General features: G+C 35.1%; 1 protein-coding gene across 4 annotated transcripts in view; it reads right to left on the reverse strand.

Moving 5' to 3' along the window:
- Positions 1-15,380, reverse strand: part of SLC25A13 (solute carrier family 25 member 13) — a 161,018-nt gene that overhangs the window by 10,367 nt on the left and 135,271 nt on the right. For all 4 annotated transcript variants that reach the window (XM_026706298.2, XM_087915821.1, XM_087915822.1 and 1 more), the window contains one exon: positions 8,843-8,983. In XM_026706298.2, the coding sequence (XP_026562083.2) occupies positions 8,843-8,983 (141 nt within the window). The remainder of the gene's footprint in view (positions 1-8,842; positions 8,984-15,380) is intronic.

The raw sequence follows: 15,380 nt of genomic DNA on the forward strand, positions 1-15,380 counted from the left end.
TTACTCTATTATCTCTCCCACTTCAGGGAGACCATTATAAATTTCCAGATTTAGATTGAGATCAAGGATTGTTGTGTTTTTTTTTTTTACAGGAATGATCACACTACTTCCTCAAGGACCACTATTTTATGATGTAATGGTTTCTTCATTCTCTGGACTCACCTTTATATTTTTAACAACCAGGTTCAGGTGAACTGACCAGGTTTACATGAATCAAGAATGATTGTTAATTGCCTGTTCATCATTTCATAGGACTAAGAATTCAACAGAATCACTTGCTTTAGCTATTGAGAAATATTTCATCCTATTCAGGAAATCATTAGATTCTATAACTCTTTGAAGGTGGATATGGAAAATTAAATCTTCTTGTCTAACCTAGATACAGATCTTATAACATAACACAGAGGATACAGATTTCCAGATAAGAAGAATGGGAGGGAGGGGAGGGGGTGGGATGGAATGGGAATGGGAGGGGAATGGAATAGAATAATTGGAAGGGACCTTTGAGGTCTTCTATTCCAAGCCTGTGGTCAAGCAGGAGATTCCTTTATCATTTCAGACAAGTGGTTGTCAATCTCTCTTAAAACAATTTCACCTCCATCAGTTTTTTTGATCTATGTGGACTTGGTATGGAATAATAGACAAGCATAGCGTCTCCTAGATTACGTCTCACATCTCAACAATGCATTTCAAATCCACCTCTGAACCATGATTAAATCACAAATACAGTTGTTATATTTCTTATTATAAAACAGATGGAAATTAAATAATAGCATCTTCAGGGCAGGGAACGTAGTTGGTCCCCATTTTCGTGGCCTACAGGAAGCAGTTGAAACAAGGCACTTTCAAAAGGCCTTTGGGAGATTAATACTACACAATTTTTCATAATTGTATAATTATAGTCATTTACCTCTAGTGATTTTAAATAAATTCATTCTGAATTTATACTCTGTTTTTATTATCTAAATTTTATACGCTGCCAAGAGCTTGGATAGTTCCAGATGGTTGGATACATTCAACAATGAATAAATAGTAGCTAAATGTTTATGACTTTGGATGTGGTACAATTTTGTCTAGGAAATTGACTAGGAAATTGTCCTTCTTCTGATAACTCTATATTTCCTTATGTCATGCCTCCCATTAGAACTTAACCCTAATACAAAGAAAAATCTCAATACACATAATTCGCCTATCTCAATAATGGAATCTCACCAGATTCCTAGCTTCAACAAACTCTATTGGTTTGTGCAGCTATATAAAGGATACAGCCAATCACATTCTGACTCTAATTGGTGGATACCACCCATTTCCGAGTCTCATTCAGATCTACTCTATCTTCTCCAGGTTGAACTTACAGACATAATTTGCTTTGCTACCAAAAAGGAGTTCAATAGTTTATGTAAATTTGCTAACTCTCAATGCTACTTAATACTACTGCTGTTGTAGATAGATAAGGAAGGACACTGATGAGGTTTTACTTGAGAGTAGAGTAGAGGAAATAGACATTGGAAGTCTCCTGGTTTCTTCTCTTGTTAGTATGGAGGACAAAGAATGAACCAAGATAATCCCAAGATTCTCTATTGACAGCCTACCTGTCCAGGCAAACAAGACAAATCTGAAGAAAAATGCTGCAGCATTAAGTAGTTCCATTTAGTATTCCAACTTTTCAGAATATTTCTTTTGTAGGATTTGCACCAGTTGTCCAGTCAGATAATATTTCATGATGCTTAAAATCTACATTGCCCTGGAGAATCCATAAACAGTGACAGGAAGAAATTTTCTTCCCAAAGATTACAGAAATCACATCTAATTATCTTCATCATGACAAGATGTTATGTTACATCTGCCCATTCTGACAGATTCATGGCAACTTAAAAATATAAAAAAACCAGTTAAAACAACGGCACTCAAATCTTAATATCTCAATAGGGGCCACACAATACATTAACTCCAGGCCTAAAACTAAATATATGTCAGAGAGAGAATGCCATCAAAATCACTAGAGGGTGCTGTTCCAGATGGCAGGTTCCATGGAAGGAAAAAAGGGCAAATTTCCCTAATCCCAAAGCATCTAATCTATCAAAATGTATTGGGCAGGAAATGTGGGGATAGATGATCCCCTATATATCTAGGCTCTATATCACGAAAAGCTTTGTAAGCACCGATTGACACCTTGAATTTCACCCAGAAGTTTGTTTTTTTTATTTTTTATTTGATTTGTCAATTGCTTACAATATAATAGGAATAAGTATAAACATGAGTAAGAATACAGGAAATAGGACAATAGGACAGGGACGGTAGGCACGATTGTGCACTTAGGAATGGGGTGAGGTCAATAGTGGATAGTTTAATTTTAAAGGAGTGGGGATTAGAGGATGTAACAACAGAGTCAGGTAGTGCATTTCAGGCATTGACCGCTCTGTTGCTGAAGTCGTACTTTCTGCAATCAAGTTTGGAGCAGTTTACATTGAGTTTGTATCTGTTGTATGCTCCTGTATTGTTGCAGTTGAAGCTGAAGTAGTCATTGACTGGTAGGACATTGTAGCAGATAACTTTGTGTACTATGCTTAAGTCCAATGGTAGGTGGCATAGTTCTAGGTTGTCTAAGCCGAAAATTTCAAGCCTGGTGATGTAGGGTATTCTGTTGCGAGCATAGGAGTGTAGTACTCTTCTCATGAAATACTTCTGGACTTGCTCAATTGTATTAATGTCCGATACACAGTGCGGATTCCAGACAGACGAGCTGTATTCGAGTATTGGCCTAGCAAAGGTTTTGTATGTCCTAGTTAGCAATTCAATATTATCAGAGGAGAAGCTTCGTAAGATTAAATTTACAACTCTTAATGCCTTTTTGGAAATGCTGTTACAGTGAGCTCTGGCGCTTAGGTTATTTGATATGAGTACTCAAAGGTCTTTGACAGAGTGAGGGTTGCCAACGAGGTCATATCTGCCTAGCTTGTATTTGGTGTACTGATTTTTTTTAACCAATGTGTAGGACAGAGTTGACTAGCTGTCAATGCAATTCACTATAGAAGCAGTGATAAATGCCGAGAAGCACTCATGTTCCAGCTTTTGGATAGTTTTCAAGAGCAGCATTATGTAGAGTGCACTGAAATAATTTAGTTGTGAGATGACCAGGGTGTGCAAGTAAATCCAGGAGCTTTCATAAGCCTACTGATACTTCTCCATTTTGTGGACACCAATAGTTTGAGTAGAAAGAATTAACATGGGGAAAATGAGTTAGCAAAGGATAAATTCTAAGAATTTGCCATGAAACTTCGTATTAGTCTGTTGAATTGTTTAGCAGTATCTTTTCAGCAGAAAACACAATTCTGAAATTATTTGTCAATTATTCGTCAGCTTGACAGGTCTAGACAAAACTTATTTTCAATATTTATTTTGCTTCCATCTGGATCATCATTTCACTCTCTCGGAAGTAGATTTTAAGTACTTTCATTTAAAGTGGAAAATATAGTTAGTCAAACTCTTGTTTTCTAATGGGAGACAAGATGCTTATTGGATTTTAATGATGCACTCGAATACCTCTGTTGCTTTTCCTCATGTGCTGCATGCATTAGGATATATTTATTTGTTAACCATTTTTACACCCTGCTCTAAATCTGAAGGACTTTCAATGGTTGATGAATTTTGGCTAGTTGCATTCTTAAATCTACTTATTTTTACAACTACAGTCATATGGGCAGCTATTCTAGAGAATCTTGCTATATTTATTTCCACATGTTCCACATGGAAATTCACAAAGCCTATGTGTACTTGTTTGTGTTCTTCTATGCAAGTTGGTGAAATAAAATGACTGGTGGGGGAAGGGCCTCCTCAATACTTTCTTGCACTTTCAGAATCTGAATCTGAAGGAAGAAGATGTCCATTTTTTTGTTTTAAAGAATTATTTTATTTATGATATTTCAGATTGCTTTCCCATAGCCTTCCTTAATTGTCATTAGTTGGTTGCAGTTGATCAATCTGAAGGTAAATGAGACCTGCCTTTAAACATACTTTCCCAGAGTTTAAAACAGAAGGGTGAGAGGAAACTTGAGATGGTAGAGAGACTGGCATAGAGCCAAAGTTTGTGGTTAATATAGTGGATCATTTGATCTTGCTTTGTTTACACATAAACCACTTAGGTCTGGTAGATATTTTATTTCGTATGTCTGAAAGCATGTAACCAGGGGTTCTTTATAAATTATGTTATTTCCATCTTTGAAAGAAGATTACTGTAAAAAGAAAACGCCATTTTAAACATTTTAAGTTGGTCATCTTTTTATTACAATTATATTCTGTCCTCTCCTAGGGATTCCGAAAAGTTAAAGTACACACATTTATTGTGCTAGGTTTGATCCAGATTTAGGAGGCTGAACATTATAGGCCTGAATCCTACAAAATAAAGGACCCAGTATATCAAAATGCCAATCGATCAATTAATCAATCAATCAGCGTAACAAATGCATCAAATGAAGCTGAATCATGACTTTGTTTTAAACTGTTTAAAATGTTCTCTCCAACTAAGGCCTTTTCAGATGATAGCCTTTACTAATACGCATTTGGATGCAATATACCAACAAGCAGCTTCAATTGTTCTTGATAAAAACTCAGGATTATCCACCTGATGATAGTTTGGCAACTTGGGCACAGATCTGCAAGTCATGACACATTTTCCTCAAGGCCTGCTTCTTCTTCCTGCCTGATCACTAACTCTTCACTTTCCCTCACATTTCTCTAAGAACTCCTCAGAAGTTTTTTACTTTTGGATTGTATCTTGATGCATAACCAACAGGAAAAAAAACCACCCTGAACTGTCAGAACTTTGGACAATCAGTTCAGCTGGGACAGATTCTTTAGCTTTCTAATTTCTGTTTATTTCAGCCTTACCTGCAAATAAATAAATAAGGATTTAAATAAATTATTTCTACTACAACAGGAGGGTAATTACATTCACAAAGGCACCTCTGTGTCAGATCTCTGCACAAGGAGCCAGAAGGTCTGGGAGACGAAGGCTTAACTTAGTCTCCTGCAGTGAATGCACATTGTCTGGTGCAGGGGGAAAAATGCCAGACTGGTGGGACCTCGCAGAATTCAAGGCAACAGAGGTACACCTTGTCTGAGAGAGTTATTTAATGCTTCTGGCACCTGTACTTACCGCCATCCCCTCTTTTCCTACCTTACAGATTTAGAATTTATTTGGCATGTATAATTGTTATTTTGATCCTACAGCAATAAACAATAGGCAGCATGTCATTTCTTGATCCGTTAGCATTCTTCTTGGGTTTCACCAGCAACTTAACCCTTCCAATTCAGCCATGAGACAACCTCTTTTTACACTCCTTTCTTCAAGTCATCTTATCTTGCTTTAAATGCTCCAGTTAGGGGTTTAAAAGTTGGAATTGACGAATCAAGAATTGGTGATTTGTTTTTGCTGTCAATGCCAAGTAGGTTTACAATGAATGGCTAGATAACGATGTTTGCTTTTGTAAACTGAAATTGAAAAATGAACAGTTTTGAAATCTTGGACTTTGCCTATTTTTTAAGTATAGTCTGAATGGAAAGATCCAATGTCTTGCATATCTTGTAAAATACTTCATTTATGATTAGATAATAATATACAATATAACTATCTTCCTAGTTCATATCAGATTAGTTGTTTTGATTTCACATCTAACTCTCAAAATATTTTTGACAAATTCTTCAAGTCAATTGCAAGCAGTAACATTTTTTTCTTTAAAGATTATTGTGAAAAAATTACACTGAATTAAAAGAATGTTGGTAAATGGAAAATAATGCAAAGTATCATATCTGTTTAGAAACAGAAAAGAAATTAAACGAAAAAGTGATTTTTAAATTTTATGACCTTCCCTGAAATACATTTTTGTAAACAAGAATTATTTGTACATCTATTATATAAAAGCTGAATCAAATATAAAATGAAATTATGTGTTTCTTGAACTTCTATAAATACTTACTCTCTATATTATTAAACTTGTGGTTACTGTCACTATCATCATCATCAGTCATAGACAGTGAAATCTTGAATTTTTAATTAGTAAGTTACTACTCTTACTACTAAATTAGTAATTAATTACAATTAATTAAATCTAGAAAGTTAATGGAATGTGTTCACAATCTGTGTCATTAAATTGTACCACTGACAACCCCTCTCCAGACTCTAACTGGATAAAATCTACATCATCTTAATTTCATTTAATAATACATCCTCCAATACTGTATATGCATTATAAAAAAGTCAACTGTCTAAATAGCAGCTAGTAACTCATCTAAAGACAAGGCTGCTCTAAGATCCCCTTTCATTTTGCTAACTTTTTTTATTTCATGTTCCTTTACCTGTTCACATTAGCATTATTGTACCTGGGGATTTTCTCATAACAGAAATGTGGTCAGTTTTAAATTCTGTAGCTTCAAGGGTGGATTAGATATAATGGATTAGATCCAATAGATCCCTCTTTGGCATAATCCAAGCGGTGACCTAAGACATTCATCTTTAAAGCTTAAATTGCTTTGTGAATTGAGATGTTTAGCAATCTCCTTCCTTTTCACTTGTAAAAATTTGCCTTCCAGCTGCCATTTCCATAGGGGAAAACTGTCACAAAGCATCTAGGAAACTAACAAAGACTACTGTAGAGAACAAAATTGTAAAAGAAGTGAAGCACCCAGTATTTATTAACAAAAAGATATCAACATCAGTGTTTAGACACAACTGAAAATTTAATAGAATAATCTTGTTTCAAGTCCCAGCAAGACGATCAATATTGCAGTGATCCAACAACCTATGCTATGGATACAAGCAAGGCAGAAGCAGGTCAGTTTTATGGTAATGTGTAACTGTTTGTCAATACAGCATTAGCAAATCATACAAACAATATGAAACTGAATTGGAATGCTAAAGTTGGAAGTCAAATAACATTTGCGACAAAATTTATCAAACAAAGAGGAAACAAATTAACACAACATTGCCTGGAAAAATCTTTATATAAATACCCAACAACCTAAAAGAAATTCTCCATAACAATTCTGCATACTAAAATCAAATTGATTATATACCCTGCAAGCAAAAATAGAAATCCTGACACTGACTAAAGATGAAGCAGACCAAAAACAATCTGCAAGGAAAGTAAGGTGGCTGAAAAAGGAAAAGCAAGAAAGGTCAAAAACAAAAGAGAAAACCTTAAGACCATCTGCAACTTACAGTTGAGCTAAAGAAGAAGCAAGCAATTATCTCTAAATAATTCAGAAATTCAATGTAACTATCAAATGAAGTATAAAGACATTTTTTTTAAATATATGGAAACTTTTTGTACAAAGTTGAGCAAGATAAAAGATTTATTAGACAAGAAGAGATTGGAAGAGTACAAAGAAGAACCTCACAAAAGAATCACAAAATCAAATCCATGAAATATTGTACATGAAGATTTGATGACTGAACTAGAGCCAGACATTCTGGAAAATGAAGTTAAATGACCTCAGATAATACTGCTTACAACAAAGCAATAGGATTGAATATGAGCAGAACTGTTTAAAATCTTATAAGATAATACCATTAAAGCGTTGCACAGTTTTTATAATCAGGTTGGAAAACAGAACCACAGGACTTGAAAAGATAAACATATTCTAGTATTAAAAGAATACTCAAATGATCAAATATCTCCTCTTAGATCATAAACCACCAAGATAATACTCAGGATTATCTTGATGGATTACAGGTAGTCTTCAATTTATTACTGTAATTGAGTAAGGAATTGCTGTTGTAAGCCACCCAGAATCACTTCAAAATGAGATGGCAGCAAATAAATTTAATAAATAAAAAATAAATGCCGCCCTTAAGTTGGTCACCATGTGACCAAGCCTGATTTTATGACTTCTTTTTTTTGCAGTGTTGTTAAACAAATGTTGTGGTCATAAAGCAAACATCACAGTTATTAGGCAAATCCATTCTGCCCAGTGGGCATTTTTGCCATTTCTAATAACTTCCATAAATCATGGTGATCTGACCATGGGACATTCCAATCAGAAGTACAAGTAACCAGTTGTCAAAGGTCCAAAATGTGATCATAGAGTGAGGGAGGATACTGGAATTTCCAGATCAGCTTGTAAGTATTTCCAGGGAGGTTCATTAGAACTTTGAATGCTCAGTAATTAATTGGTTGTTAAGTCAAGGCATGGTGGCGCAGTCGCTGGAATGCAATATTGCAGGCTAATTCTGCTGACTGCCAGCAGTTCTATCCTGACCAGCTGAAGGTTAACTCAGCTTTGATCCTTCCAAGGTTGGTAAAACGAGGACCCAGATTATTGGGGACAATATGCTGACTCTGTAAACTGCTTAGAGAGGGATGTAAAGCACTGTGAAGCGGTATATAAGTCTAAGTGCTATTGTGACCTGTACCATATTTATCTACAGGAGAATTTGCCTTTCTGATGTTCCAACTACATATTACAAGTGGGAAAACCATGGCCATGATAATGCATACTTTTTTGACAGTGGGGTGGTTTTTTTTTTGGCAATTTAATATTTTGTTTAAATATATTATAGTGTTTTTCTAAGTAGCAGATATTTAATGGCTGGAGTCACCATTCCTGAGAATTGTTGAGCCTAGAAGAAAAAAAAAAGTTCATATTTCAAGTTTTTCTTCCATTTATTTGCACTGGACTAGCACTGCCTGATGACAAAATCTTAGTTTGTTTTTTTAGTATTTACAGCAGACAATACTACTTCTAATCTTCAGCAAGAGTTTTTTTTTTAAGTGTTACTTTGAGATATACTAATTTTACAAAAGGCAAGCTGTTCAGTTCAGAAGTACAATCAAAACAAATTTACCTTATAAAGGCCAAAAAATCCCAGGTCCCGTAAGACAGTAAGGGCACTAACACGTGGACCAGTTGTGATTTCTCCAGCCACTTGCAAGCGGATTTTAACAATTTCTAGTGGATTTGTGAATATCACTTGAGATCCTCCGGCCTAAAAAAGAAACAATATTGTTAACATGTTACCCCTTCAGCACAAAGAGAAGATAAATTATCCCAAATGCTATTGGAACAGGACATCGTGTTCATTTCAGTAGTGTTTCCATGAGATTTTTACATTGAAATCAACAAAGGCAGCGGTGACGAGCACTATGAACTGAAAGTTAAACGTGGGAATTCATTCCTTAAAAGCATTTATTTTTATAGATTGCAAGATACGGCTTCTAAATGATAGACTGAAATACAAAGTAAAGTGAACAACAAACATAGACAACCTATATCTAACTGGCAAAAAGACTATGGACTGGAGAAAAAAAGACAAATTACTGGATTCCCCCACCCCACCCCGCAACACATACATGCAATTCCTGAATTTTGGCATCTATACAAAAACTGTAGTGGAAAACATGTATTTAAACAACTAATTTCCTCTCCTTTTTGAAAGTTATTGAACTGAAAAAAGGTACATCTCAAATAGCATTTTGCAGTTGTTTCTAGCAAATTTGAACCCATTTCTTTCTGCACAAGACAGCTCTATTTTATTTCATTTCTCCAACCAATAGAGTACTACCACTGAACTCAACAAATTAAAAGTTCTATTTGGACATAGGATAATGATTTGGTCATTAAAAAGGCTACTTTGAACAACTGCTAATAAACCTTAAAAGAACATTTTGGACTAAGTATGTCATTAATAAGGTTATTCTTATGTACAACAACTGATAAGCTTGGAAGAAAAATAGAGATACATAGAAGTAGTCCTGGCAGAACATGTATAGTATATATAGATATAATATAGATCCATATTCTTATTCTCTTGGTCACCTTTCCCTCAACCTTATCCTCCCCAGCCTTTAGGAACCTAGGGCATTTTGGCTGCACAGAGCAAGAATATAACTTTGTCTTTTATGCTAAATGGGAAGGTATGAGTACCCTTTCCTCTATATACTATTTAATGTATTATCTTTAGTCTGGTAAGCAGGGGTGTCAAATTCGATTTCATTGAGGGGGGCAACAGGGTTATGTTTCACCTTTGGGAGCCGGGGTGGGCGTGGCCAGCTCGATGTCACTTGTGTCGGGGGTGCCAGTGGTGGCCCAAGTGCTCTGCCAGCGAAAACGGGCTCCCGAGCTCCATTTCGGCTGCAATGGCCTCCTGCAACCCTCTGCCAATGAAAACGGAGCTCAAGAGGGCCACATGCAGTCCTCCTGAGCTCCGTTTTTGCTGGCAGAGGCACCGCGGGCTGGTCCTTCGCTGTTTCCAGGGTGGCCCCGCGGGCCAGATCTAAGCACCCCGTGGGCCAGATCCAGCCCCCAGGCCTTGAGTTTGACACCCCTGAGTAAGAGGAAAGAGAAAACAACTGTTAACTGGCTTGGCCTAATCTGTGCAAAGGCCAGATTAATTAAAGTAATTAATTAGTTAATTAAAAATTAAGAAGGCATCATAGACCACAATATCCAATGCAACCTACTATTCCTCTCCCTAGATGCCCTTGACCCCAACCCACTAGAGCAGATTTGGAAGGCTACTGGTGGAGAGATATCGGAATTCAGGAACACTATTTCATGAAGGAAAGCTTTTTTCACTTTATTTACCTTACTGTAGCACAGTACACAATAGCACAGAGTTTCTAATAAAAAGCTACAAGTGTTTAAAATCAGTCAGTATCTCTTTTTGTACTTATAGATTATCACTACTGCAGAGTTTATCTCAAATGACCCATCAGGTGTGTTGGACTACCATAAATTTCAGTCAGAATGGTTAATGGGCTTACTGATTGAGAATTATAGAATTTGAAGTCCAAAACATCTGGAGAACACCATGATGGGAATATTGCCATAACTGACATGGTCTCAGAAAAATTTTTCTTCAGACAGATGGAGGGAATCTGATACAGATGGGTTACATTAAGAAGGCAAAGATTATACTCCATTCTTAAAAGTCTTTGAAATCAACAGTAATACTTGAGGTTATTAGAGGCCAAATCATTAGTTTCTGATGTTCAGCCAAATATGTAACTAAAAGTCCACTCTGGGCCACTCTTTTCCAGTACCCTCCACAATTGATATGAGATTAGCTATTTCCTTCTATTTGATTTTAATGAGCTGCAACTGTATCATTTCTATACTGAAATAATTAAAACAAGAATGTAACAATATTCTTCTTTTTTTAAATAATAGCTTTGTGTCTTTAATATCTTAAACAACAGTAATCAGGTGGGATAACTCAAGGTTTCCATGTTGGCAACAGAACAAGATAGACAGATATATGATAGACAGAAAGATATTGCAAGAGTATAAAACTAAGCAAACTAATACAGAATAAAGAAAACAAAGAGAAGGAAAGGCACAAAGAAAGAAGTGCAGAAAGAAAAGATAAAAAGTAGGATTTCTATTTAATTTCCTGTGCAGCAAATAAAAAAATGTAATTATAAAGTTATTTCATACACTGGGTTTCCAAGTGTTTGTTTTTTCCTATTATTTATTTTTTCTAATTATTTAAGGCACAAGCCATGTGTATTTTTTCTGTTTCATTCAAAAAATCTATAAAGGGTTTACAGATGTCTTTAGCTCTATTGTGGACAGTATCAGAACGTCACACTTTTGAGCATATAATAATCTCACTGCAATATCTGGGACATCTGGGATGGAGTTTTCTCTTTTTCTACATCAGAAATGAATTTGTACCATTCTGCACTGAAAATAAACTTACTATCTACATGGAATTCTTGATTTAATGGAGCATCTTGTAGCAACCAGAAAGTTATTATTAAAATGCTACATAATGCAACTCAACAAAATGCTGGCAAAAATGAAGAAATCATCAAGGGAGTGCTCACTAGATATTATGCGCTTTGCAATCACACAGTTCTTTGATCAGGAACAAGAAAGCCCCCTAGCTAAAAATCTGGATAATGGTTTCCTGTGTGACACACACATACACGCCAGAGGTGGTATTCAGCAGGTTCTGACCAGTTCTGGAGAACCGGTAGCGGAAATTTTGAGTAGTTTGGAATACCACCTCTGATTGGCACTGCCCCAATCTATTCTCTGCCTTCCAAGTTCCAGCTGATTGTCAGGGTCTTCTTTTGTTGCCCTGCACAGGAGAACTGAGCTGGAAAGCAGGTTAGTGGGGTTGGGAGGAAATGGAGATTTTACAGTATCCTTCCCCTACCACACCCACCAAGCTACATCCACCAAGCCATGTCCACCAAAACACGCCCACAGAACCGTTAGTAAAAAAAACTGAATCCCACCTCCGATACACACACACATGCACACCCATACAAGCACTTTAACATATTTAATAAAAAAATAAAAAAATAATTTAATAAATTGCCTTTAGGTCTTGATAAGAAAGTGTAGGTAGAACAAAAATGGGGAAATGGGTAGTAAAATAACTTTCCTCCAGCTTAGTTCTCCATAGCAAGGATTTTCCAAATGGCATAATGGAGAAAGCGGCATAATACAGAATGTCGTTCCATAGATACCTATACTACTGATCTCCCCATCTGGAGATACAATGGAAGGGTTTTTTATAGAGCATTATGAAAATAACAAATGAATTATATAAATAAATGTTCTGCCTCAAACAATGACCATATATTCTTGTAATAAGTCAGGAGGAAAAGCATGTAAATTTAATGACCCTAACCACTGGACAATTTTTGTCCTCTTAAACCTAAAGATAAATCTTACATATATGCATTACTCTGGTATACAAATATATGTATCCATACTCAACCGATTAAATGAAATGAAAAGCTGAAAAGTAGGAAAGTTTCAAGTTAGAAAACAATAATTTAGAAAACAATAATTCTAAATTAATTTGGAACATTATATAATGTTCAATTATTCATCAAATAAATATGAAACAATATTTTATTTTCAAATTTTTTTATAATTCTAATTTTAACATTACACATAATTACAAATCCTTCCTAAGCATCAATATTTAGTAATATATTTTGTGTTCTGATAAAAACATTATCTATCAGAACACTGTTCATATTTATGCTTACCTATGGAACTCTTTATTAGTCTCGTCAGTCCATGTTACCAATCAGTAACAGATCACTGCTTAATAGTTTTATTAATAATTATATAAATATTAATAATTACTGAGCCTTAAGATGCCACTCAATATTTCTTGAGAAAAAGCAGGATAAAAATGTTATAAACAAACATTCCAACAAACAGGAGCTCTGTAATGTATTGTGCAAGAACCTTAAACTGTTAAAGGGGAAGGTTCCTGTCGCACATATGTGCTAGTTGTTTCCGGCTTTAAGGTGCAGTGCTCATCTCCCTTACAAAGCCAAAGAGCCAGCACTGTCCAAGACGTCTCTGTGGTCATGTGGCCGACATGACTAAACGCTGAAGGCGCACGGAAAGCTGTTACCTTTCCACCAAAGTGGTCCCTATTTTTCAACTTGCATTTTTACATGCTTTCAAACTGCTAGGTTGGCAGAAACTGGGACAAGTAACGGGAGCTGACTCTATTACGTGGTGCTACGGATTCGAACCGCTGAACTGCCGACCTTTCTGATCAATAAGCTCAGTGTCTTAGACACTGAGTCACAACATCCCTTAAACTGTTGTGCTACTTTAAAAGAATTTACTTTGAACCTTCTACAATCTATAACACACTCACACACACACACACACACACACACACACACACACACACACACACACACCCCAAATTGTAAGAATCTATGCACAACAGCTACAATGTTGTTACAACATTGCTCTACATTTATAAATAATAAATATATATTTTTATTCTTTTAATGTGAAACGAATTTAAAAACTGAATGGGTTTCAGAATTTCAGGTCTACCAAACACAAGGGTAATATCAATTTCTGTATGATAGGTTAAGGTAGTTTAAATGCAAAACTGTTTTCTGTATTTTTTCAATAATAATTCTAATTAATTTTTTTTTAAAACCACAAATAAATCACAATATCACTAGACACCTCTCGATGGCAGTATAACCTTGAACACGTGTGTCTTTCTTCTTCATTCTTCCTCTGCATTCCCCAGGATAGAAAAACAAGGGAAAAACCCAGGATATTCATTCTTTGTCTAAAAGAGCAGCATTCAATCATTTAGGGACACAATAGAAAGTGTTAGTTCAGTACTGCTGTGCTGATTGTCATAATACAACAAAGTAAACTTGCTAATTTTGGAGGGTCAAGAGGTGTCCACAACTCTAAATAACTACACAGTGAGGAAGATTTTCAAATCATTGCAAATCATTGAGATATGATGAAGTGTTGCAACCTAATGAAATGAGATACTTGTGTTAACTTCCCCTTTTCTGTATCTTAAGAGGCTACACAGAGGGCTAAAAGATAAAACTGCTAAAGCACTGAAATTTCAATTTTATGGAATATATATTTATTTTTATAAGAATACAATGTATAAAATATATTTTAAATTAGAAGAAAAATATTGTAGCTCTATTGCTTTCTATCAGTAGATGAACAGTAGTTATTTTAATATAAAAATATGCATATCATCTAATAGCTGTAATCATGTCAAATTCCCTAGGCACAAACTGACTAGATTTACTCTGAGTCTATGTACATGAGTAAATAGGGCAATAAATTAATAGTTTCAAAGATTTCCTTGGAAGAGAGTCATTGGCAGTCAATCTACACTTAAATTAGATATACATGGATAGATGAATAGTTAGAAAAAAATAAATTAGATGAAAGATAGATAGATAGATAGATAGATAGATAGATAGATAGATAGATAGATGATAGACAGATAGATTAGACAATAGCTCTACAGACTTTTTAAGAAATGAAAAATGAGTTAATTTATTTGTTTAAATAGTGTTTGGTCAAAAATATGTCACAATCTTTTTCCATTTTCTAAATAATTAAATGGTAAAGTTTTAATAGTTGCTTCCTGGATCCATTCATGTAATTTTATTTTTTGAAAACATAGAAGTAATTTGCTACAACTTTCTTTCAGAAATGCTATTTCTAAAATGATACAAATCCTCTAAAAGAAATGCCACAGAACACATGGAAGCATGAGGCACCTCTTTTCCGACTGTTAAAGTAACTGCACTTTTTCATATTTATATGGTTGCTATAAGATTGTGTATGACGACTTTAGCTATGAAAAATAACTACTTTGTATATGTTTCTACATGTTCCAAAATATCAACTTTTGACCATTTTACACAGCTTTTTTTCAATTTCTGATTCTAGTTAATGCCTTGAGATTTCCTGGTGAAATCTCATCCAAGAAACAGATATGGAATTACTAACTTTAAAAATACAAGGGAATAGATTTATCATTCCAAGTTCATTAAATAAGCACCATCATTCATTCTTATATTCCTCCCATTATTCTCAACTGCGTTTTATCTGTGATC

Source organism: Pseudonaja textilis, chromosome Z (genome assembly GCF_049901715.1).
Source record: "Pseudonaja textilis isolate UNSWEBS1 chromosome Z, rPseTex1.2, whole genome shotgun sequence".
In the NCBI taxonomy this organism is placed as follows: Eukaryota; Metazoa; Chordata; class Lepidosauria; order Squamata; family Elapidae; genus Pseudonaja; species Pseudonaja textilis.